We start from the raw sequence: 26,404 nt of genomic DNA, 5'->3' as shown, positions 1-26,404 counted from the left end.
TCAGAACACAAAAGAATAAACATTTATTCATCTGACATCAGAAATCTCCATACTCCATAACTGCCTCAACACAACTTGGGGTGAGCTTGCATGTGACCGCTGGAGCACTGAGAAGAAGGTTCCAAGACTGAGTTGCCCCAGGAAGATTTGTGTGGCAAAGAATGGGGACTCGGATCCACACTGGGCAGCAGGGGACCTTCTGCCAACCCAGACAACTGAGTCAGAAGCGAACACGGTGAGGCCTCCTCAGTCTCTCCTAACAATCACCACGCAGACTGGTTTGATAAAGTGTCAGGTCTAATGCTGTTGCACCGTTGATGATGTCTCTTCTTTGTTAGATGATGCCCAGACGTAGATAAAGAATCATGAAGCATCACCTGGCAGGTTGCTGTCCATCCAGCTGGGATGGTTTCACCCACTCCTTCCCGGCAGGCAGAGCACAGCCAAGGAGGAGGCATGATAATGCAGGTGCCTGGAACAGCAGGCTGGGAAACATCCAGGGTTCCTTTCTTGCTACCACTTTCTGTCATGTGGATCTCCACAGGGTCAGTGGATCCCAAATGGAATTGAGGAAACAGCACTGAGTAGGAGTGGGAGGTCAGAGGCAGAGCTAATGTGAGACTCAGAAACGGGGGGGAACATGGACCAGGGTGATCACAGGGCCACCAGGAGGCCCAGGGGCAACACCAGGGACAGTGACAGGATCAAGAATCCAGCTGAGGCACAGGAGGACACCTTAATGATGTGATCAGTGATCCAGTCCTTGTACGAGCTAACTTCTGTATAAACTATAGGCAATTCACTGCGACCACAGGCAATGCCCCAACTCACAATCCCCACCTGGACCCAGGTGTCATTAAATTCACAGACCAGGGGACCCCCAGAATCTCCCTGGAGAAAAAAAAAAAAAGAAACAAGGATGTAAGGGGATCATCATCAAAAAAGGCTGATTTCTAGCAAGGCACTAGGGATCTTGCTAGTGTCACCAAGGTCCTTCCCCAGGTACCTAGCAGGCCCAGGTTTCCTTGAATGACATTTGAGAGCTGAATACTTTAACATCATCTGAGAAATACTACTGCTTCTCAGATGCTCAGGAACCCACAGGAGCTATAAGGCCAGTAAGCCCTGGACATCAGTCCTGCCAGGATATACTTAAATTCTCCTTCAGTGCCCCTAAGCCTCCCCTGCCCCTGCGCTTCTCCAAGCCTCCCAACACCCAGCAACTAAAGGGGCATCCCCTGGCACTGTGAGTAGCTTCCAGAACCCTTGTCGGGCTCTAAGGCCAGAGTCTATTCCACTGGTCAGTACTGGGCCGTGCCAGCTGTGACATTCTCTCACTATCATTCCAGCATGGGGGGGCCAGAGTCCTTACCTCTGGAGTCACCCGAACTCTCTGCCCGCCCTAAACACACACATCCAACTACATCGTCTACCAGCAGCCCCTCTCTCCAAACACATCCAGACGTGCTAAACCCCCAGCTGATACACACACTGCACATCCTTCCTCAACCCTGTTCTGGTAGGCCCCTCACCAACCAGCTCATCATAAACTCAGAGTCCTCCTCAAGCTCGCCCTCACCCCAACCTCACATGCAGTCGGTGACTAGAAGTGGTGACACAAACCAACTCCTTTTCCCGCCCCCACCCCCACCCCCAGCGCAGGTCCCGCCTGCGGCTCAGCACCACGGCCCACACAATGAAGAACAAACTCCTGGCCTACAGGCCTGCCTGGACAGGACCGAGAAACACAGCACAGCCTGCAGGCCACACGTTCTGACTCCAGCCCCCTACTCTGGCCATACTGGCCTCCTCACTGCTCCAGACCAGAAACCCATTCCCTAATCATGGCCGGTGCGTCAGACCTTGAGCCGCGGACTCACTGCTCCCTCTCCCACAGTGTTCTCCAAACACTCATCCTCTGAGACCAGTCCCCTGTCCCCTGCTCAGGAAGCTGCTCAGGGCAGAGGGGAGGCTGTGGGCCCAGGGCTCCTACAGGCACTCCCGGGGGGATCCGGGACTTATGTCTCTGGAGGGCCCACATCTGTATAATAAGATGCATGATGTCCAGGTGGAGGGTTGTGAGCTGGGAGACTGACCTAATGTGGGTGAATGCTCATACTGGCACAGGAAGTGACGACAGAAAGAACTCAGTTACAGGAACTACGTGATTATCATCATCACCCCCAACTTCACCACACCCGGAAGCACCCCCAGGATGGGAGGGCTGCTCCCTACTGGAGGAACAGGCCAGGCCAGCTCATGGGTATCTTGAGGGGTTCTCCCCTGAATCTCCTTAAGTAAAGGCTGAAAGAGGAGGTGGGAAATAACCCAGGCCCTGCTACTGGGGAAGAAGGAAACTGCACAACCTCAATACAGAGGCGGCAAGGGACCCATCAACTCACCTTGCAGGGGCTTTTAAGATATTCGTGATAGCCACAGATCATCCCTTTTCGAACTAATGTACGACGATATCCTAAATGTGTCTGCAATTTCTCATTACATAATGTGTGGCGAAGAAGGATTTGGTCAGTCTCCTGAAGAATGTCTGGCAGCACTTTGGCTACAGAAAGACAACTCAGAAATAAAACGTTTGCTTGAGTTGACTAGAACGGGGCCCCCAGATCCCATGCTGGGCCTTTTGTGTTTGAGTTTTTGGCTGCACTGTGCAGCATGCAGGATCTTAACTCCCTAACCACAGATCAAACCTGCACCCCCTGGAGTGGGAGCGTGGGGTCTTAACCACTGGACTGCAAGGAAGTCCCACACTCTGGGTCTTGATCAGTGCATTCACACTCCTTTCTTCTAAGAGAAGGAAGGACAGTGGGTTCTGAACCATTTGATACAGAAGGACCTGAGGCCACCTGCTCACACAGGGAGCAGACGAGGTAAGAAGCTAAGCCAAGTCAGAAGGAGGAACGGATCAGGACACAAAGAGACAAGGCTTCTTACAAGGCCTGATACAAAAGCAAGTGTCATCACTCTGAGTATCAGCAATAGCAGTGACAGGTGTCTGTACAGGGCTCGGTCACAGACTCCAGGACAAGGAGTGCCCACGGGTACCAACCCAGCCTCTTCCCAGGGCTGCTCTGGCTAGACCCACATCCCAGGCACAAGAAACTCCCTCCCCACCTGGCAGGTAATTCCAGAGCAGGACAGCTCTGACTGGCAGACAGCTCATCATCCTGGAGCTGAAGTCCACCCTGGAGAGGACCCACCATACCAGGACCCCCACCCCCAGGTCTAACGCAACAGGAGGAATCCCTACTGCACTGCAGTCACTCCCAGGCAGCCTCAGCTCCACCTCCTCCCTTGCCCACCTGTAGAGAACCAGCCTCCCTGACCCTCCCTTCAGCCGACTGGCCAACCCCAGGGCTCCAGATTTCCCCCTCAGACCCTGCCTGCCAGTCTCACCGTGTTCCTTCAGTTGGCCCCATCCAGTCACCCAGCACCGTGTCCCAGTTTCCGCTTCAAAATTCTTTACAGGGAGACACACCGGCTGGATGGATGCAGAATAATTCACAGAGTGGGCCAGCAGAACAAGAGCTATGTCATTAGTCAAAGTTCTAACATCATAAAAGCTATGGCAAACGATGTCTCGAACTGGAATGACCATTCCCAATTGGGGACGTAACAGTGTGCTTCCCATCCGCACTGTATATTCCTCAAAGCTGTGGAAAGAGAACATGGCCCTCACAGAGATGTTGGAGGGGCTACGCTCCCCCCAACCCACCCCTTCCAGGTTCTTCTCATCCTGATCCCATCTCCTGCAACAGCCATCAGGGCTTTCCAGGTTGCTCAGCAGTAAAGACTCTGCCTGCCGATGCGAGAAACATAAGAGACTCAGATTTGATCCCCAGGTCTGGAAGATCCCCTGGAGGAGAGCGTGGATACCCACTCCAGTATGTTTGCCTGGAGAATCTATGGACACATGAGTCTGATAGGCTACAGTCCATAGGGCCACACAGAGTCGGACACGACTGAAGTGACTTAGCACACATGACAGCCACTGGCCTTTTTCTCCCTCTAAACCACATCCCCTTGCAGAGCCCTAACCACTGTAGTCCGTGGTCTCCAACTGAGGTCCCACAGCCACTGGAGCAGAACGTGGGCTCTTGGTAGAAATGCAAAACTCATGTAGCACTCGCAGTGAACATAAACTAGGGACTGTGGCCTCTTTTTCAGATGAAGAAGAGGAAAGGGGCAGGAATGGCTCCACTTCTTAACAGCCTGAGCAGCAGGCCAAGCCCAGAACAGAAAACACTCACCCAAATATGCAGTGAGCTGCAGTCAGGACCCACCGCGGGGCAATGAGGGAGCCTCCGCACACGTGTACATTGTTGATCTGCAGGCTCACCTGCCAGGGCCACTTTCTGTCTGGGGCTGGCATTCCACCAACTATCCTCATCTTCCGATGGCCACATGTTCCTGGGCTCAGTAAAAAGACGGGCTGGAGATGAAGCTGCTGGCTCCCTTCTAATACCTCCACTGCCTTCCACCGCCACCACCACTGTCTCTGCATCTGCGCCCACCCCCATCACAGCTGAGGGAGAGACAGGTTTCCTCTCAAACCCACCAGGACAGTCACCCAGCCAGGGATGTGCTGCCTCTAGTTCCCAGGCAGGCCTGTAGAGCCCCGTGCAGAAAGAAGCAGTACCTGGTACGAACGACCCTCCAAAGGGAGGCGGGGTCTGCAGAACATCTTCCGCTGGGGGTGTAGGCAGCCCTGGAGCTGTTGGAACCGCCTCAGATTTCAGGGGTCCTGGAGCTGAGGGGGCCTCTGCGTTTGCCCGGCTCATTGCAGAATCCTCCTTGGGTCGGGCACGCTCACCTGAGGGAGGCCAGGGACCAGTGAGAAAAGGAGCGGCCTGGAGTGCGGCCCGTCAGCACCGGCCTCTGCCCGGGGCACCATCCCCAGCTCCCCCTTCCGTCCCCCAGCCCTAGTCCAGCCGTCAGCCCCAGCTGCCACGCATCAGTGCAGCCTAGCCACCTCCAGTCCTTGCCGGCCCTGTCTCACAGAGCTGTGGCCAAAGGAACAAGAGCCAGACCAGAAGGCCGAAGGAGCTGCCGCCGCCGCCGCCACCGCGGGAAACTCCCAGAGACGCCATAGCCACCTCTAGCCGCCTCCGCGCTCTGCGGCGCCCCCTCGTGGGGGCTACGCGCCTGCCCTCCGGTTGGAGGGAACACAGAGCCGGGGCCTGCGGCTCCAACATCTTCACTTTCTGCTTCTTCAGCCGTGCTTCTTCAGTCCAGCCTGGTTGTGGTTTTAAGGCCCTTGAACTCGTAATTAAGTTCTCCACCTTCAAGTAGAGATATCAGGAATTAGATGCCTCAGCGTGATCTAAACACTGGAGACTTAAAAAAAAGAAGAAGAAGAAAAAATGCGATCTGCGCAATGAAACATAAAAGAAAAACAAATGGAAGTATGATAAATAGGAAAACACAGGGCAAAATGGCAGTTTCCAGCCCGAATATAATAGCGTCTGCAAAAAAACGTGAATTAGTTGAACATACCAAACAACAACTTTCAAACTGAAGGAAAAAGCAAGGTCCAGAAGTAGATCACTGAAGACACAAATTTACACGGAGATACAGACACCTGGGAAGTAAAGAGACAGAAAGCGGAATGCCAGGACACATTGGTGCAAAAGAAACCAAAAAACAGCTGGGATGATATGTTAACATTTGTTTATTAAATGAGAGCATAAAGAGAAGACTGTGTAAGGGACAGAGGGAGTCAGATACATAAGATACATAAGGAAACGCCTTTAAAAGGCGAAGCACAGGGGACCAATTGCAGGAAACTGGAAAGTTATAATTTCCTCATGATTTCCCTTTTAAAGAATGGCCATTCACTAGGGTTTTGACTTTGTTTCAGAAATATGGGATTTTTAAAAATTGATTTTAATATTATTGCTATGTGGCTCATGAATGGAATGTGTCTCACACAGATTCCCTGAGATTGTTGATTTTCCATAGGCTCTTTAACAACTTTATTTAACTGCACTGTGTTCAGTTGTGCATCCCACTCCAGTACTCTCGCCTGGAGAATCCCAGGGACGGGGGAGCCTGGTGGGCTGCCGCCCATGGGGTCACACAGAGCTGGACACGACTGAAGTGACTTGGCGGCGGCAGCAGTGTTTAGTTGTGGTACACATGCTCTTCTCAGCTGCAAAAGGTAGACTCTAGTTCCTGACCAGGGATCAAACACGGGGGCCCCCTCCCGCCCTGCCCTCCCTCCCGTCACATTGGGAATGCAGAATCTTAAAATTGGACCACCAGGGAAGTCCCTCTTTAGGCTTTTACTCTTCAAGTTCCCTGAGCATTCAAAAAGAGTAAGTGTTCTCTGTCGGTAGTTGTAAAATTCCTCATAGCACTGTTAGGTCTAGATGATAAATTGTGAGAGGCAACTCCTCTGTGTTTTTGCTTAATTTTACCTACATAACTTATCACCTTCCTGAGAGAAGCATATAAGAAGCTCCAGTTTCCAATGCCTAACACATCACTGTGAAGAAAGCTGAGCGCCAAAGAACTGATGCTTTTGAACTGTGGTGTTGGAGAAGACTCTTGAGAGTCCCTTGGACTGCAAGGACATCCAACCAGTCCATTCTAAAGGAGATCAGTTCTGGGTGTTCACTGGAAGGATTGACGCTAAAGCTGAAACTCCAATACTTTGGGCACCTCATGCGAAGAGTTGGAAAAGACTCTGATGCTGGGAGGGATTGGGGGCAGGAGGAAAAGGGGACGACAGAGGATGAGATGGCTGGATGGCATCACCGACTCGATGGACGTGAGTCTGAGTGAACTCTGGGAGTTGGTGATGGACAGGGAGGCCTGGCGTGCTGCGATTCATGGGGTCGCAAAGAGTCAGACATGACTGAGCGACTGAACTGAACACATCACACTTCTAACCAAGTACACAGGCTCCTCATCTCCCACTTTCTAGAGAGTAATGGATGCCATGAAAACTCCTCCAGTTAAATGGGAAACTCGTTTCCTAATATGCTATGTGTAACACCACAAACTTCAGGAGAGCACAGCTTCAGAACATACAAGAGACTCTCCAAACATGTATTAGTTTCACACCTGAAATTTCCACTCTCCTGAATGCTGAGTGGTGAGTTCAGAGGCGCCACTGCAGCGCTGGGAAGGTGGTTCCAAGACTGAGTTGACCCATGAGTGTTTGTGCGGCAGAGCCTGCACGCTCACAGAGCGATCTGCACTGGAAGCAGAGGACCTTCTCCCAACCCAGACAACTGAGTCCAATATGGAAATGACAAAGCCTCCTCCCTCCCTCCCAATAATCATCAGGTGGGCTGGTCTGATGAAGTGTCAGGTCTAACACTGCTTCACCGGTGACAATGGAAAAATGTTCTGCAAGACTCGTGCAGCATCCTGAAGCATCACCTGGCAGGTCGCTGTCCATCCAGGTGGGATGGTTTCACCCACTCCTTCCTGGCAAGCAGAGCACGGCCTACAGATAGGCCTCGATGAGGCAGGTTCCTGGAGCACCAGGCAGGTACCATTTCAGTCTTCACTTGCAGCCACTCTGTCCTGTGGATCTCCACAGGATCAGTGGACCCCAAATGGATTTGAGGTCAGGGCATTGAGTAGGAGAGGCATCTCAGAGGCAGGGCTAATGTGAGACTCAGAAGCAGGAATGGCAGAGGCCAGGGTGATCACAGGGTTGCCAGGATGCCCAGAGGCAGCAACAGACACAGTAGCAGAATAAGGAATCCAGTGTCCAGACCCGATGCCTGACTCATTCTTGCAGTGATCCAGTCCTTGTAGAAACTAACATCTGTGTACACTGCAGGCACTTCTTTCAAACCACAGTGATCAACCCAGCTCACAGTCCCCACCTGGACCCATGATGTCTGAAACTGACAGACCAGGGGACTCCCAGAATCTCCCTGGAGGAAAAGAAAGAAACAAGGAAAAGAATGGAGGAGATAATCATAACAGGTTGGCAACTATGAAAGGACTGGGGAGACAGGCACCAAGGTCCTTCCCCCGGCCCAGGTTTCCTTGAATGACATTTGAGAGCTGAACACTTTACCATCATCTGAGAAATACTATTCTTTCCCAAGTTCTAGGAACGCACAGGAGCTATACGGCCAGTAAGCCCTGGACATTGGTCCTGCAGGGATATACTCAAATTATCATCATAACCCCCACTTTACTGCATGCTGGCAGCACCCCCAGGATGGGAGGGCTGCTCCCTATTGGAGGAACAGGCCAGGCCAGCTCACAGATGTCTTGAGGGGCTCTCTACTGAATCTCCTAAAGCAAAGGCTTTAGGAAAAAAAGAAGGTGGGAGATAACTCAGGCCCCGTTACTAGGGAATGAAGAAACTTTCAGGGGACAACCTCAATACAGAGGTGGCAAGGGACCCATCAAGTCACCCTACAGGGACCTGTGCTCTTTATGTTCTGGGCACAGACCATCCCTTTTTGAACCCGATTGTCTGATTTGTTTGCTGTTTTCTCGACCATCACAGCACATTGCTTTAGGGGAATAATGAGTTGCTCAGCTTCCTGAAGTTAAGGTGATGTTGAACCTGGGTCTACAGAGACAATTCAGGAGTAAGAGAATCTGCATGAGTGGAACACGGCAGGGTCATTCAGATCCCACGGTGGGTCTTGATCGGGGCATTCACATTCCTTCCCTCTTAAGAGAAGGAAGGACAGTGGGTTCTGTCCCATTTGACACAGAAGGACCTGAGGCCAACTGCTCACACAGGGAGCAGACGAGGTAAGAAGCTAAGCCAAGTCAGAAGGAGGAACGGATCAGGACACAAAGAGACAAGGCTTCTTACAAGGCCTGATACAAGAGCCAAGTGTCATCACTGTGAGTATCCACAGTAGCAGTGACAGGTGTCTGTACAGGGCAGGGTCATAGACTCCGGGACAGGCAGTGCCCATGGGTACCAACCCAGCCTCCTCCCAGGGCTGCTCTGGCTAGACCCACATCCCAGGCACAAGAAGCTCCCTCCCCACCTGGCAGGTAATTCCAGAGCAGGACAGCTCTGACTGGCAGACAGCTCATCATCCTGGAGCTGAAGTCCGCCCTGGAGAGGACCCACCATACCAGGACCCCTGCCCCCAGGTCTAACGCAACAGGAGGAATCCCTACTGCACTGCAGTCACTCCCAGGCAGCCTCAGCTCCACCTCCTCCCTTGCCCACCTGTAGAGAACCAGCCTCCCTGTCCCTCCCTTCAGCCAACTGGCCAACCCCAAGGCTCCAGACTTCTCCCCTCAGATCCTGCCTGCCAGTCTCACCAAATTCTATAATTCGGCCCCATCCAGTCATCGAGCACTGTGTCCCAGGTCTCACTTCAAAATTCTTTCTAGGGAGACACTGGCTGGTTGTATGCAGAATAATTCACAGAGTGGGCCAGCTGAAGAAGGGCAATGTCATTAGTGATAAGGGGCGAATTAAAATCCGTATGCCAAAAAATGTGTTTAACTGGAACGACCACTGTAGTTTGGCAACCCGAAAATAAGTATGTGGTTCCCATCTTCACCGTAAGGTCTTGAGAGCTGTGGGAAGACAATATGCCCTCACAGAGATGCTGGAGGGTCTACTCTCTCCTCCACCCCTTCCAGGTTCTTCCCAGCCTGTTCCCATCTCCTATACCAGCCAACAGCCTTTTTATGTTCTAAACCACATCCTCTCCTGACACCTAACCACTGGAGTCAGCGGTTCTCCAAGTGAGGTCCCAGGACCACCAGAGAAACACCTGGGATCTTGGTAGAAACTCAAGACTCTTGTTTCACTCATAGTGTATATGACCTCCTTTTAAAATTAAGAAAGGAAAGCTCAGGTACAGGCTCAGGCAGGGGGATGTGAACGGCTCTGTTTAATGTAGCCCAAGCAACAGACCAAGCCCATTGGCCCAGATACTCTCCCAGTTACACGGTGAGCTGCCGTCAGCACCCACTGTGGGGTGATGAGGGAACCTCCGCATCTGTGCCAATCTCTGAACTGCAGGCTGACCTGCCAGGGCCACTTTCTTTCTGGGGCTGGCTTTCCACCAACCATCTCCAAAATCCGATGGCCACAGGCTCCTTGGCTCAGTAAAGGGAACTAGAGTGAAGCTGCTGTCTCCATTCCACCTTCTCCATCACCTCCACTTCCTCCACCACCGCCAACACCAACACTGCTTCCAACTCCACCTCTACCACCTGTGCCTCCCAAAGCAGAGCCAGGTTTCCTCTCAAATTATCCAGAATGGTCTAACCCTGCAACCCAACCCACCCCTGCTCCCCGACCCCTGGCCAGGACATGAACCCAGTTGGGCTCCAAGCTCAAGTACAGCCCTGTCCAAAGGCAGTACCTAGAGGAGGCAACCCTTCCAACACAGGGGTCTGGCTGGATCCCACAGTCTCTTTTGCAGTGGGCGTGGGTGGCACAGGAGCAACGGCGGGTACTGGGACCTGCAGGGATTGCAGGTGCCCTGAAGCTGTTGATGCCTCTGGGGTTGCCAGGCTCATTGCACAATCTTCCTTGGGCCTGGCACCCTCACCTGGGAACAGGAGGGTCCAGTGAGAAAAGCAGCTGGCCACAGCAAGGACCCTCATCACCGGCTTCTTCCCAGAAAACCGTCCCATCTCCAAACCCAAATTCCGAACCCCCACCCCCGAACCCCACCTCCCAGTCCCAGTACCTACCCACGCCCCCTGCAAGCAACCCCACCCTCAGCACCACGCAAGCAGCCTAGCCCATCCAAGCCCAATCCCTGCCTGCCGTGGTCTCCCTGAGTTGGGGCCAAAGGACCAGGAGCCGGACCAGGAGGTCCAGGGAGCCTCCGCCCCTGCGGGTGTCGCTCAGAGAAGCCCTGGGCACCTCTAACAGCCTCCGCGCTCTGCGGCGCCCCCTCGCGGCATCCCCGCATCTGGCTTCCGGTTGCCAGGAACACAGGGCTAGGGCCGGATCCCAAGGCTGCTCCTCCAACATCTTCCTTCTTCCTCAGCCATGCGCTTCAATCTATTCTGGTTGTGTTCTTAAGGCCTTTGACTTAATTAAGTTCTCCACCTTAAAGGAGAGATATTCTGGATTAGATATCTCAGCGTGATCTAAACATGGTAGCCCTTTAAAAAAAAGAAAAGAAAGAGACACACAGATGCAATCTAATCTCTCCAGTGAAACATAGAAGAAAATCAAAAGAAACAAGGTAAACAGAAAGTGCGGAACAGATGGCAGTTTTGAGCCTGAATATAGTAGCATCTGCAGTAAGGGTGAATGCATTGAACATACCAGACAACATAACTTTCAAGTTGGAGGAAAAGCCAAGGTCCAGAAACAGACTCTCTGAAGAGACAGACTTACACAAAGAGATACACACAGGTGGGAAATAAAGGAATAGAAAGGGAAATGCGGTGCAAAACAAACAAAAGCTAGTATAGCAATATGATCATTAGATCATAGCGTTTAAAGCAAAAATGATACAAGGGACAAAGGGAGTTATGTACAGTAAGACCAAGACATAAAGGACAGGATACGATGACAGCCTTTAAAATGGAAAGCAAACGGGACCCATTTATGGGAAACAGGGACTTCTTATACACTCCTCTTAGGAAGCTGACAATTTACATAGGCAAAATTAGCAAAAATGTAGACTACTTGACTCTCATAACTCATCATCTAGACCTAACAGTGCTATGATGAATTTTACAACTACTGAGAGAGAACACTCTTACTGAACACATAGGGAACTTTCAGAATCAAAGCCCTAAGGAAAATCAATAATCTCAAGGAACCAATGTGATACACATACTATTCATGAGCCACACATCAATAACATTAAAGCCAACTTTAAAAAATACTCTATTCCTGAAAAAAAGCCAAAACTCTAGATAAAGGTGCACCTTTAAAAATTAGGAAATCACGAGGGAAATTTGACATTTTAGAGATCAGTACCAATGAAAGCATTACCTATGAAATTGTATATGATACAGCCACAGTGAACTTCCAGATGTTCCAGCTGGATTTAGAAAAGGCAGAGGAACCAGAGATCAAATTGCCAATACCTGTTGGGTCATAGAAAAAGCAAGAGAGTTCCAGAAAAACATCTACTTCTGCTTCATTCACTACATTAAAGCCTTTGGCTGTGTAGATCACAACAAACTGTGGAACATTCTTAAAGAGATAGGAATACCAGACCATCTTACCTACTTCTTGAGAAATCTGTACACAGGTCAAGAAGCAACCATTAGAACCCAGACATGGAACAACAAACTGGTTCCAAACTGAGAAAGGAGTACGTCAAGCCTGTATATTGTCACCCTGCTTACTTAACTTATATGCAAAGTACATCATGCAAAATGCCGGGCTGGATGAAGCACAAGCTGGAATCAAGATTGCTGGGAGAAATATCAATAACCTGAGATACGCAGATGATACCACCCTTATGGCAGAAAGTGAAGAAGAATTAAAGAATCTCTTGATGAAAGTGAAAGAGGAGAGTGAAAAAACTGGCTTAAAACTCAACATTCAAAAAACAAATATCATGGCATCCGGTCCCATCACTTCATGGCAAATAGATGGGGAAACAGTGGAAACAGTGATAGACTTTATTTTCTTGGGCTCCAAAATCACTGCAGATGGTGACTGCAGCCATGAAATTAAAAGACACTTACTCCTTGGAAGAAAAGCTATGACCAACCTGGACAGCATATTAAAGAGCAGAGACATATCTTTGCCAACAAAGGTCCATCTAGTCAAAGCTATGGTTTTTCCAGTAGTCATGTATGGATGTGAGAGTTGGACTGTAAAGAAAGCTGAAGAATTGATGCTTTTGAACTGTGGTGTTGGAGAAGACTCTTGAGAGTCCCTTTGAGTGCAAGGAGGTCAAACAAGTCCAACCTAAAGGAAATCAGTCCTGAATATTCATTGTAAGAACTGATGCTGAAGTTGAAACTCCAGAGATCAGTGAGGGCACCCCCTTGAATGCTGGGCTGGGAAGCTACCCGAAGCCAGACAAAATACCTCTTGAGAAGATTCGAATCAGAATGCCTGCAGGCCACAGGGGACCAAGAATAGTGCCTGGTCCATCTGCCAGACTGGAAAAACTCAAGATTCACAGAACATTCCCTAGGGTATTTAGGAAGGTCTTGCCTCAGCAACAGGGAACAGTCTCTACACTGAGAATCACTCCAGGCCTGCTAAAAAAGGTAAAAACAAGACCTGAGGACATCAGTTTCCAAGGAATTTAACTGCACGCCAAAATAAAGCCCAAGAATATTTCTAGGAAAATATCAAACACCATTGTAAAGGTCACAATGTCTGGTATCTAATCACCTAACACCCACATTCAATTAGCCACGTATCATGGGATTAATGAAACAATCATAATTAACCCAGAACTGACACAAATGTTAAATGCACAGGCAAGAACGGTAACACAGCCACTAGAACTGAGTCCTACATAGACAATTAGACTTTAGGTAGACATGCTGAAGACGTAAGAGGACTCCAATCAGACTCTAGGCATGAAAATTTGCATGAAGATGAAAAAGGTACACTGATGATGGCTTTAACACTATAATAAACAATCAGAAGAACTGATTGGGCAACTCAAAGATGGACAATTTAATTAAAAACAATTTCATAATGAAACACTGATACGAGAGCATAAAGTGCATTGTAAGCTGGGGACAAATACACGTGTGACTGAACTTCCAAAGGACAGCAGGCCAGAAGGATCAAAAGTAGTCAAAGAAATAATGCTATATATTTTCCAATCTGGTAAGAACTATAACTTCAGAGATCTTACAATATGCTCCCTGAACACGAAAATAAAAAAGAAACATGAAGACAAGAAGATCAACGTAAGACGTAAGCAAGTTGCTCAAAACGAATGAAAAAGTAAGAGGAAAAAGATAAAAATGACAGGACATAGAAACAGTGAAGTCACCGAAGATGTTGCTGGGCATTGTTGTTTCAGCTCTCATATGGTAAAGGGATGTCCTAATCCTAGACTACTCAGTGCCATATTTTTGCATTTCTGTGCTATTGGCTGGTGATTTCACTGTTTTAAAAGGCCCTGCCCACACTGTTGCAGTGCTGTCTAGCACTCCTGAGCGCTCCAGCCTGGGATGTGCATTGCAGAGAAAACAGATGCGTTAGGACACCTCCACACACGTATCAACTACACTGCTGTTGGCCACAAGTTCAATGGCACTGAATCAACAGACTGTATTAAATAAAGTGCTTTTAAGCAAAAAGACACATAAAATAAGGTCACATATTTATCACTCAGTGAAAATGCTGTGATCAGAGGTTCCCAGGAGTCTAATCCTGCATTTGCCTGAGAAGCAACTCTTCAGAGTTGCCTAATTCAGTGCTCAGAGCTGCTTCATAGAACATATCACCACAAAACCTGATGATTTTACCATGAGGGCTTAGGGTGCTTTGTCACACAGCAATAGGTAACTGGGGCACTTACTGAAAGTCAGGTTGTCCTACCTTGGCCTGGCCAAGGGTCCTAGATTAGTCCCCTGGAAACACACTTTGAGACAGATCTGTATGCCAGGGTTTGTTGAGGAGTGCTCTGGGGAGGATTCACACCTGGAAGGGGGCAGGTGAGGCAGAACTGGGCAATAGGAGAAGCTTAGCAGTCATGGGGTTGTAACTGAGGTCTCAGCTGATCTTCAGGAAGCCCTTCCAAGTTGTCCTGAAAGGAGGCAAAGAGGCTGGGCCTTCACATTCCTGCTTGACAGACAGACATTTAACATGGGCTACCTGCTGCAAAAGGGTGTCGTCTTGAGTGAACTGAGTGCGGCGCTCGCCAGTGAGGGAGCTATGACCGGATTCACAGATGCTGGAGGACACGTGTGACTTAGCAGAAATGCCACCCTTCACTACTGAGCTCCTGAGTCCTTTGGACATGATCCTAGGATCCTTGTCATTTGGAGACCTTGCTCACCATCTGGTGTGACAGGCTATTTCAGGGTGAATCCACACATTTCCTGGCCCACTCCTGGATATTACTCAAGCCATTTCTCCAAGAAGCCCTGGTTTCTGTGGGTAGAAAATTATTATTTCAAACCACAATTTGGGCATTAGAAACTCACATCAGTATGCCTCACTAATCCTTATGACTGGAAGCCTGCAGCATTTTCTATGGGTTTTGTGTCCTTGTCTTTTCAAGCCCAATATTTTTACTAGAACTCACTTCCTACCTGTCAATCTCCTCCTCTCCCTGTTACCTAGCTCTTTCAGAGGGTGGTTCCATCCACCACCAAGCCCTGACCTAAGGGTCATCCTAATGACCACCTCTTCCCTCCCACCTGAGCCCCACATCTTATTTCTGCTCAGGGCCTAGTTCCTAATCACAACAGAAAGTCCGTGTGTATTTGCCAGAAAGGGCAAACGTGGCTGCCATTACACTGGAGGTTGCCGCTCTCGCTTCTGAGAGGCCATGCCTGATGTTTCTAGGACCTAGAGGCTGATGCTCAACATCTGAGTTACTCGAACTAAAATCCCTTCCCCACCATAGGAAGAACATTCTCCTGTCAGCAAACAAAATGCACCCGAACTGAGGTTGTAGCCTTCCCAGGGCTTGGGACTTCTCCTCCAGCAGGGGCTGGAACATCGGCTTCCCGTGTGGGATTTCCCCTCTTTGACAAGACAACCTGGGAAGGAAAAGGAGGGCAGAGCAATGAGCTGAGAGGCCCTGAGAGAAAGGTCTAAGGTGACAGAGGAGACATCAGTATTTACTTTCCCTTCACTCACTCACTCACTCACCAAACAGTTCCTGAAACTGCTCTATCTGAAACCTGGAGCTGGAAGCGGGAAGACACAGAGCCTCTTAAGCTTGGGCACAAAATGCCACCGAGAGGAAAGCAGAGTAGGGAACCTGCCCAGGGCCACCAGTCAGGGGAGCCCAGGAGAAGCACATTTCACATCCCAGGGTCGTCCACAGGAGACACTCTGGGAAGGACTCAGTGCTCATTTTGAGTCTCAGCCAATGTGGAGGCAGAGAACGGGAAATGAGGAGCCGTACTGACATTCTCAGCAGCAGAACATCACTGGACAGAGCAGGGGAGCGTGTTCTGAAAGAGGGCTGCAGGTGAGAATGGCAGGGAACAGCCAGACTCAGGCCTCCGAGTCCACACGACTTTCATTTCTGTAAATAACAGTACTAGAATGTAACTGTGTGTGCTCAATCATGTCGGACTCTTTGCGACCCCATGGACTGTAGCTGCCAGGCTCCTCTGTCCAGGGGATTTCCCAGGCAAGAATACTGGAGTGGGTTGCCATTTCCTACTCCAGGGGAATCTTCCCAACCCAACATCTAACCTGCGGCTCCTGCACTGGCAGGCGGATTCTTTAGCAATGAGCCACCTGGGAAGCCCATGGTTCCTCTGAGGTCCACTTATATCTGGAAGCTTGAACACAGACCAAGGAAGGATGGGTGGACAGGACACAGAGCCTGGGAAAAGATCAGCAGCCAGTCCAGGTGACCATGGGACCCTAGGCCTGCTGACTGAGAAGCCACACACACACACAGAGCCAGACCCTCCATTCTAACCCCTGAGAACTCAGCTCTTTGGGTCTCCTCCAGGCATGTCCCTTACGAGGCGGCACGAGAGGCGCAAGGCTGTGTGAGCCCGTCACGCCCGCATCTCCGCCCTCCTGCCTCCAGGCTCCCATGCAAACTCACTTCCAACAGCCCTGCTTGGAGCGTGCTGACGCCTACAAGAGGAGCACTAATGCCTAAAAGAGGCCCTGGACCCACTGCCTAAGACACCAGCAGACTTCCATCCAGGGACAGGCTCCTCATCTCCCACTTTCTAAGCAGTAATGGACACCATGAAAGGTCCCTCAGCTCAATGGGAAACTATTCTCTACAGCATGTCATATGCAGCCCCACAACCTTCAGCAGAGCAGAGCTTCACAACACGAGAGACTCTCTAAGCATTTATTGAGTTGACATCAGAAATCTCCGTGCTCCTTCATGTCTCAACACAACTTGGGGTGTGCCTGGATGTGGCCACTGGAGCACTGGGAAGGGGGTTCCAAGACTGAGCTGCCCCAGGAAGGCTTGTGTGGCAGAGGCTGGACCCTCACAGATGGATTCACGTCGGGAAGCAGGGGACCTCTGGCCAACCCAGATAGCTGAGTCACATGTGGACGTGGTGAGGCCTCGCTGTTTCCCAACAATCACCATGTGCCCTGATATGATAAAGTGTCAGATAATGCTGCTGCCAGGGATGAGGTGAAGACGGTCTCCAAGATGTGGGCAAAGCCTCCTGAAGCATCACCACAGGTCACTGTCCATCCAGCCGGGATGTTTTCACCCACTCCTTCCCGGCTCCAATGTGCGGCCATGGTGCAGCATGAATGAGTAAGGGTCCTGGAGGAGTGGCCTGGGAAACCTCCAGAGTTCACTGCTGCTGCCAACTCTCTGATATGTGGATCTCCACAGGGTCAGTGGATCCCAAATGGGTTTGAGGAAACAGCATGGAGCAGGAGTGGGAGGGAAGAGGCAGTGCGGGCATGGGACTCAGAAACAGGAGGCAGTATGGGCCAGGGTGACCACAGGGCCACCAGGACGCTCAGGGCCAACACCAGACACAACCCATGGCATAAAGAGTCCTCCTGAATCCAGAGGCCAGGGTGATCACAGGGTCACGAGGATGCTCTGGGCCAACACCAGACACACCCGTGGGATAAAGAATCCTCCCAAATCCAGAATAGAAGCCTGACTCAGTATACCATAAACCCAATCCTTGTAGAATCTAACATCTGTGTAAACTACAGGAGCTTCTCTGAAACCACAGTGAACACCCCAGCTCACAATCCCCATCTGGATCCATGTGTCATTAAACTGACAGACCAGGGGACCCCCAGAATCTCCCTGGAGAAAAAAAAGAGACAGACAAACACAGGAATGAATAGGAATCATCAGTGGAATGGGCTGATAGTTCGCAAGGTCCTAGGGAGATAGGCAGTAAGGTCTTTCCTCAGGTACCCACCAGGCCCAGGTTTCTTTGAATGACATTTGAGAGCTGAAAACTTTAATATCATCTGTGAAATACTATTCCTTCCCAGGTGCTCAGGAACCTACAGGAGCTAAAGGCCAGTAAGCCCTTCTCCAAGAGGAAGAGACTGTGAATGCCCTGATCAAGATATGTGCAAATTCTCCTTCAGTGCCCCTAAGCCTCCCCTACCCCTGCCCCTCAAACCTCCCACCAGCCAGAAACTAAAGGGGCATCCCCTGGCACTGTGAGTAGCTTCTAGAGCCCTTCTCGGGCTCTAAGGTCAGAGTCTATTCCACTGGTCAGTCCTGGGCCTTCCCAGCTGTGACATTCTCTCACTATCATTCCGGCGAGGGGGCGCCAGAGTCCTCACCTCTACCCTGAAATCTCTCCCAGTCCCAGCTCCACACATTCAACTACATCCTCTTCCAGCGGCCCCTCTCTCCAAACACATCCAGACTTGCAAAACCCCCAGCTCACACACACACTGCTTGATGTTCCCCAATACTGTTCTGGTGGCATACAGGCCTCCCTGGACAGGACCGAGAAACACAGCACAGCCTGCAGGCCACACATTCTGACTCCAGCCCCCTACTCTGGCCATACTGGCCTCCTCACTGCTCCAGACCAGAAACCCATTCCCTAAACATGGCCGGTGCGTCAGACCTTGAGCCGCGGACTCACTGCTCCCTCTCCCACAGTGTTCTCCAAACACTCATCCTCTGAGACCTGTCCCTTGTCCCCTGCTCAGGAAGCTGCTCAGGGCAGAGGGGAGGCTGTGGGCCCAGGGCTCCTACAGGCACTCCCGGGGGGATCCGGGACTTATGTCTCTGGAGGGCCCACATCTGTATAATAAGATGCATGATGTCCAGGTGGAGGGTTGTGAGCTGGGAGACTGACCTAATGTGGGTGAATGCTCATACTGGCACAGGAAGTGACGACAGAAAGAACTCAGTTACAGGAACTACGTGATTATCATCATCACCCCCAACTTCACCACACCCGGAAGCACCCCCAGGATGGGAGGGCTGCTCCCTACTGGAGGAACAGGCCAGGCTTGCTAGAGGTGTCTTGAAGGATTCCCCAGAAATCTCCTTAAGTAAAGGCTGAAAGAGGAGCTGGGAAATAACCCAGGCCCTGTCACTGGGAAATGAGGAAACTGCACAGCCTCAATACAGAGGCGGCAAGGGACCCATCAACTCACCTTGCAGGGGCCTCCACTCGTTTCATGATAACCACAGATCATTCCTTTACGAACTACCTTGGGAAATGGATTTTCCTGTTGCTTGATCATCCTATTACACTTCGCGTAGTGAAGAATGACTTGCTCAGTCTCCTGAAGAGTGGGTACACGTGACGGCTCTACAGAGAGGCATTCAGTAATGAGTGGATCTGCATGAGTAGAACATGACAGGGCCCCCCAGATCCCACGGCGGGTCTTGATCAGGGCATTCACAGTCTCTTCCTCTTAGAGAAGGAAGGACAGTGGGTTCTGTCCCATTTGACGCAGAAGGACCTGAGGCCAACTGCTGACGTGGGGAGCAGACAAGGTAAGAAGCAAAGTCAAGTCAGAAGGAGGAACGGATCAGGACACAAAGAGACAAGGCTTCTTACAAGGCCTGATACAAAAGCAAGTGTTGTCACTCTGAGTCTCCACAGTAGCAGTGACAGGTGTCTGTCTATACAGGGCAGGATCATAGACTCTGGGTCAGGTAGTACCCACAGGTTCCCTACAGCCTGTAGGCCAACCCCAGGGCATCTGACAACCCCCCCTCAGATCCTTCCAGCCAGTCTCACCTAATTGTAAAGTTCGGCCCCATCCAGTTGCCCAGCACATTGTCCCAGCTTTCACTTCAAAATCCTTTCCAGGAAGGCACACTGGCTGAATGTACGCAGAATAATTCACAGAGAAGGCCAGCAGAGCAAGGGCAATGTCATGCCTCATAGTGCGATAACTATAGTACTTATAGCAAATGATGTCTTGGACTGGAATGACCACTGCATTTTGGGAATTCAATTGTAACAATGTGTCTTCTAGGCGCACTGTATATTCCGAATAGCTGTGGGAAGACAACATGCCCCTCACAGACATGCTGGAGGGGCTACACTCCCCTCCATCCCTTCCAGGTTCTTCCCCGCCTGTTCTCATCTCCTACCAGCCATCAGCCTTTTCCTCCCTCTAAACCATATCCCCGCCTCATCCCTAACCACTGGAGTCAGTGATTCTCCGAGTGAGGTCCCAGGACCACAGAACAGCCCCCGGGATCTTGGTAGAAATCCAAGACTCGTGTTTCACTCAGAGTGAATACAAACTCGGGGCTGTGACCTCATTTTAAGGTAAAGAATGGAAAGATCGGGTAGGGGCTCAGGTAGGGGGCAGGCCTGGCTGCTTCCTTGTCAGGCAGCCTGACCTACAGCCCAAGTCCACCGCCCCAAAACTTACCCTCTTACACAGTGAGCTGCCGTCAGTACCCAACGTGGTGCAATGAGGGAGCCTCCGCATCTGTGGACACTGTTGACCTGCACGCTCACCTGCCAGGGCCACTTCCTCTCTGGGGATGGCACTCTACCACCTATCTGCATAATCCGATGGCCACATGTTCCTGGGCTCGGTACAAAGGACTGGAGGTGACGCCGCTGCCTCCCTCCTAATAACCCCACCACGCCCACCACGCCCGCCTCCCCCACCCCCACTACTACCAGCGCCTCCTCTAACGCGACACCACGCCCACCGCGCTTCTGGGCAGAGCCAGGTTTGCTCTCAATTCCGCCAGGACAGCCTGACCCTTCAGCACCCCGTCAGCCAGGCAGGATGCCTCAGGGGATTCCAGGCAGGCCTATGCCGTCCTGCACAGATGCGGTACCTTGAGGAGGCAGCGGTTCAAAAGCTGGAGTCTGTGCACGTTTCAAAGTCTCTCCCACTGCAGTTGTGGAAGGCGCAGGAGATCCAGTGTGTGCTGAAACAGTCACGGTTGTCGGGTATCCTGAAGTTGAGGGGGCCCCCTGCAATGTGGGGCTCATTGCAGAAGCCTCCTTGGGTCCGTCACCCTCACCTGGGGAAGATGAAAGAAAATGGGAAGAGGAGCTGACCAGAATGCACCCTACACACCACTGGGCTCCCGGCATAGCAGCCTGCTCACCCTCGAACCCCACCTCCCATCCCCCACGACCCACTCGCCAAGTCCCATGACCCACCCCCACCCCCAGACGAGGAACCCAAGACCAGTCTCCTCTCATTCCTGCCCGCCCGGGTCTCACTGAGAAGAGGCTGAAAGACAAGGAGCCAGACCAGGAGGCCCAGGGAGCCGCCGCCACAGCGGGGACCACCTGGGGCCGCCATGGGCCCTTCTGCTCGCCTCTGCGCTCTGCAGCGCCCCCTCGCGGAGGCTCTGCGCGTGCCCTCCTGTTGGCAGGATCACACGGCCAGGCTGGGGACAAATCCCAAAGAGGCTCCTCCAAGATCTTCCCCTCCGGCTTATTCAACAAAGACCTATTCTAACTCGTGTTCTTAAGACCCCTGAACATATAACTAAGTCCTTCGCCTTAGAGATAGTCTGGATTCTATCCCTTAGCGTGATATAACCACAGGAGCCCTTTAAAAAAGAAAGAAAATAATTCAAACTAGGCTTTCATTAATATTTCACCTCACATCTCTAATTATCAGACTGTATCCTGACTAATACAATAAACATAATCTGAGATTTAGTTCTTATTCTCAAAAAAAAAAAAGAAAAGAAAAGCAATCTGCCCAATGAATGATTTAAAGATTTTTTTAAAAAGAAGAAGAAAGTATGGTAAACAGAAAATACAGGGGAAAACAGCAGTTTTGAGTCTGCATATAGCAGCATCTGCAATACATGTGAATGAGGAAACCATATCAAACAACAAAAGGACTTTCATATTGGAGGAAAACGCAAGGTCCAGAAATAGACTCTCTGAAGAGACCAATTTATACAAAGAGATACAGACACATGGAAAATAAAGGAATAGAAAGGGAAATGCCAGCTCACACTGGTGCAAAAAAAAAAAAAGCTAGGAGTAACAATTTGGTTATTAGATGAAGCATTTCAGGCAAAGGTTGTATAAGGGACAACAGGAATTACAGTAAGAACAAGACATGAAGAAGGGGGTGCAACAACAAGCCTTTAAAAGGTAAAGCAAATGAGACCAACTTATGGGAACTGGGGCTTCTTATATACTACTCTTGGGAAGCTGACAACTTACATAGGCAAAATTAAGCAAATATATAGACTATTTGACTCTCACAACTCATCACCTAGACCTAACTGCACTATGATGAATTTTACAACTACCAACAAAGAACACTCACTCTTATTGAACACATAGAGAACTTTCAGAATCAAGGCCCTCAAGAAAATCAATAATCTCAAGGAACCAATGTGTTGATTCTGTTCATGAGCATCAATAACATAAAAATCAACTTAAAAAAAAAAATCTTCCTGAAAGAAAGCCAAAACTCTAGATAATGATCCTCTTTTAAAAATTAGGAAATTATTTTTTTTTAATTAGGAAATCATCGCTTCTCGGCCTTTTGGCTAAGATCAAGTGTAGTAAAATTAGGAAATCATGGGGGAAATTTGACATTTTGGGGATCAATACCAAGGAAAGCATTACCTATGAAATTGCATGTGATACAGCCATAGTAGTCCCAGAAAGGAATTTATACCCATGACTATATCAGAAAACAAAGACAACGGATAACAAATGAGCTAACTCAACTAAAAATGGGGGAAAAACCATAGAGTAAGCTCAATGAGAAAGTCTGGGAGAAAGGAGGAAATAATGAAAACAGGAACAGGAAAAAAAAATAAAATAGAGGAAAATTAAAGAAAGGATTGACACAATCTGAACTCTGTTCTTTGAAAAGCTTAATAAGAGACAACGTTTTAGAAAACAAGAGAAAAAACATATTACAAAATGAAAAAAGGGAAGCAACTTAAGCATATGTTTAATCCTTAAAGAATACTACTAAATGCCTCTGTGAATTCTCCTATGCCCAAGAGAGACCAATAGGCATTGCCCTTCCTGCCTCAAAAAGCCAAAAAATGACAAAAATATGAGACAACACTTTTCAAGACACTGGACATCAGGCCACAAAGGACAGACTGCTGATTGAGTGAGTAAGCCTACTACCCTCTGCTGACTGCCTGAGGCAGGACTGCAGGCAGACAGTGGGGAGAGTTTCAAAGGAATTTAACTGCACCCCAAAATAAAGCCCAGGAATACTTTGGGGAAATATGAAAATATGAGACACCAGGTAGAGGTCACAATGTCTGGTATCTAATCACCTAATACTCACCACTCAAAGAACGAGAAAATACAGCCCATCAAGGCAACAGTTAATCAATCACAACCAACCCGGAACTGACACAAACGTGAAATGCACAGGCAAGAATAGTGAAGAAGCCAGTCTGACTGAGTCCTACAGACACACTCAAACCTTAGGTAGACATGCTAAAGATTAAAAGGACTCCAATCAGGCTCTAGATATGAGACCCCGCGTGTGAGAGATGACAAACATACCCTGTGATGGGCTTAGCACCATAATAAACAGCTAGAAGCCACTAATGAACTCAAAGGCATGACAATTTAAAAAAAATCACAAATGAAACACCAGTAAGAAAGCATAAAGAAACAGAGCACTGTGAGCTGGGGACAGACATATGGGTCACGGAACTTCCAAAGTGTTTCAAGAGACAAAAATACTGTAAGAAAAAATAGCAAATCCTCTCCAGATATGATAAAAGCTGTAACTCCAGTTCAGTTCAGTTCAGTTCAGTCACTCAGTCGTGTCTGACTCTTGGCGACACCATGAATCGCAGCACGCCAGGCCTCTCTGTCCATCACCATCTCCCGGAGTTCACCCAGACCCACGACCATCAAGTCCCATAACTCCAGGGATCTAAAAAGCTCAATGAACATCAAACAAAGAAACAAGAAGATCAAAGTACAATATCAGAAAATTTCTCAAAACAAAAATATAAGAGGAAAAAAATGAAAATGACGGGATATTTTATAGCAGATACAGTAGAAGTGATGTTCTTAGTTGATGTCACCAAAGGTGGTGTTGGGGTTTCTTGTTTCAGCTCTCATATGGTAAAGGGATGTCCTAATCCTAGACTACTCAGTGCCATATTTTTGCATTTCTGTGCTATTGGCTGGTGGTTTCACTGTTTTAAAAGGCCCTGCCCACACTGTTGCAGTGCTGTCTAGCACTCCTGAGCGCTCCAGCCTGGGATGTGCATTGCAGAGAAAACAGATGCGTTAGGACACCTCCACACACGTATCAACTACACTGCTGTTGGCCACAAGTTCAATGGCACTGAATCAACAGACTGTATTAAATAAAGTGCTTTTAAGCAAAAAGACACATAAAATAAGGTCACATATTTATCACTCAGTGAAAATGCTGTGATCAGAGGTTCCCAGGAGTCTAATCCTGCATTTGCCTGAGAAGCAACTCTTCAGAGTTGCCTAATTCAGTGCTCAGAGCTGCTTCATAGAACATATCACCACAAAACCTGATGATTTTACCATGAGGGCTTAGGGTGCTTTGTCACACAGCAATAGGTAACTGGGGCACTTACTGAAAGTCAGGTTGTCCTACCTTGGCCTGGCCAAGGGTCCTAGATTAGTCCCCTGGAAACACACTTTGAGACAGATCTGTATGCCAGGGTTTGTTGAGGAGTGCTCTGGGGAGGATTCACACCTGGAAGGGGGCAGGTGAGGCAGAACTGGGCAATAGGAGAAGCTTAGCAGTCATGGGGTTGTAACTGAGGTCTCAGCTGATCTTCAGGAAGCCCTTCCAAGTTGTCCTGAAAGGAGGCAAAGAGGCTGGGCCTTCACATTCCTGCTTGACAGACAGACATTTAACACGGGCTACCTGCTGCAAAAGGGTGTCGTCTTGAGTGAACTGAGTGCGGCGCTCGCCAGTGAGGGAGCTATGACCGGATTCACAGATGCTGGAGGACACGTGTGACTTAGCAGAAATGCCACCCTTCACTACTGAGCTCCTGAGTCCTTTGGACATGATCCTAGGATCCTTGTCATTTGGAGACCTTGCTCACCATCTGGTGTGACAGGCTATTTCAGGGTGAATCCACACATTTCCTGGCCCACTCCTGGATATTACTCAAGCCATTTCTCCAAGAAGCCCTGGTTTCTGTGGGTAGAAAATTATTATTTCAAACCACAATTTGGGCATTAGAAACTCACATCAGTATGCCTCACTAATCCTTATGACTGGAAGCCTGCAGCATTTTCTATGGGTTTTGTGTCCTTGTCTTTTCAAGCCCAATATTTTTACTAGAACTCAACTTCCTACCTGTCAATCTCCTCCTTTCCCTGTTACCTAGCTCTTTCAGAGGGTGGTTCCATCCACCACCAAGCCCTGACCTAAGGGTCATCCTAATGACCACCTCTTCCCTCCCACCTGAGCCCCACATCTTATTTCTGCTCAGGGCCTAGTTCCTAATCACAACAGAAAGTCCGTGTGTATTTGCCAGAAAGGGCAAACGTGGCTGCCATTACACTGGAGGTTGCCGCTCTCGCTTCTGAGAGGCCATGCCTGATGTTTCTAGGACCTAGAGGCTGATGCTCAACATCTGAGTTACTCGAACTGAAATCCCTTGCCCACCACAGGAAGAACATTCTACTATCAGCAAACAAATTGCACCCGAACTGAGGTTGTAGCCTTCCCAGGGCTTGGGACTTCTCCTCCAGCAGGGGCTGGAACATCGGCTTCCCGTGTGGGATTTCCCCTCTTTGACAAGACAACCTGGGAAGGAAAAGGAGGGCAGAGCAATGAGCTGAGAGGCCCTGAGAGAAAGGTCTAAGGTGACAGAGGAGATGTCAGTATTCACTTTCCCTTCACTTACTCACTCACCAAACAGTTCCTGATACTGCTCTATCTGAAACCTGGAGCTGGAAGCGGGAAGACACAGAGCCTCTTAAGCTTGGGCACAAAATGCCACCGAGAGGAAAGCAGAGTAGGGAGCCTGCCCAGGGCCACCAGTCAGGGGAGCCCAGGAGAAGCACATTTCATGTCCCAGGGTCGTCCACAGGAGACACTCTGGGGAGGACTCAGTGCTCATATTGAGTCTCAGCCAATGTGGAGGCTGCTGCTGCTGCTAAGTCGCTTCAGTCGTGTCCGACTCTGTGCGACCCCATAGACGGCAGCCCACCAGGCTCCCCCTTCCCTGGGATTCTCCAGGCAAGAACACTGGAGTGGGTTGCCATTTCCTTCTCCAATGCATGAAAGTGAAAAATGAAAGTGAAGTTGCTCAGTCGTGTCCAACTCTTAGCGACCCCATGGACTGCAGCCCACCAGGCTCCTCTGTCCATGGGATTTTCCAGGCAAGAGTACTGGAGTGGGGTGCTATTGCCTTCTCCAATGTGG

The 26,404-nt window shown here is 49.7% G+C and overlaps 1 protein-coding gene across 2 annotated transcripts; it reads right to left on the bottom strand.

Moving 5' to 3' along the window:
- Nucleotides 1-12,030, bottom strand: LOC138424919 (serine protease 44-like). 2 transcript variants are annotated; one of them, XM_069562569.1, is made up of 9 exons: nucleotides 11,936-12,030; nucleotides 10,847-11,035; nucleotides 10,338-10,526; nucleotides 5,046-5,297; nucleotides 4,655-4,828; nucleotides 4,266-4,425; nucleotides 3,412-3,668; nucleotides 2,403-2,560; nucleotides 1-891 (listed from the first exon to the last, which is right to left on the bottom strand). In XM_069562569.1, the coding sequence occupies exons 5-9, from the start codon at nucleotides 4,794-4,796 to the stop codon at nucleotides 655-657; spliced, it is 954 nt and encodes a 317-aa protein (XP_069418670.1). In that variant the 5' UTR covers nucleotides 4,797-4,828; nucleotides 5,046-5,297; nucleotides 10,338-10,526; nucleotides 10,847-11,035; nucleotides 11,936-12,030; the 3' UTR covers nucleotides 1-654. The 2 variants fall into 2 exon arrangements, with proteins under 2 accessions (XP_069418670.1, XP_069418671.1); XM_069562570.1 differs by lacking the exons at nucleotides 5,046-5,297; nucleotides 10,338-10,526; nucleotides 10,847-11,035; nucleotides 11,936-12,030 and having other exon boundaries at nucleotides 4,655-4,869.
- Between the last annotated feature and the right edge of the window lie 14,374 nt (nucleotides 12,031-26,404).

Source organism: Ovis canadensis, chromosome 19, assembly GCF_042477335.2.
Source record: "Ovis canadensis isolate MfBH-ARS-UI-01 breed Bighorn chromosome 19, ARS-UI_OviCan_v2, whole genome shotgun sequence".
NCBI lineage: Eukaryota > Metazoa > Chordata > Mammalia > Artiodactyla > Bovidae > Ovis > Ovis canadensis.
Note: the sequence above shows the minus strand (reverse complement) of the source record. Positions and strands in the feature narration are given on the sequence as shown.

What these genes read in the sequence shown, in the direction of transcription:
- LOC138424919 (XM_069562569.1), bottom strand. Translation starts at nt 4,796, where the DNA reads ATGAGCCGGGCAAACGCAGAGGCCCCCTCAGCTCCAGGACCCCTGAAA. An exon ending in GCAGCTCACTGCATATTTGG is followed by an intron (nt 3,669 to 4,265) that starts GTGAGTGTTTTC and finishes CTCTTTCCACAG; the next exon opens with CTTTGAGGAATATACAGTGC. An exon ending in GGGCCAACTGAAGGAACACG is followed by an intron (nt 2,561 to 3,411) that starts GTGAGACTGGCA and finishes GTCTTTCTGTAG; the next exon opens with CCAAAGTGCTGCCAGACATT.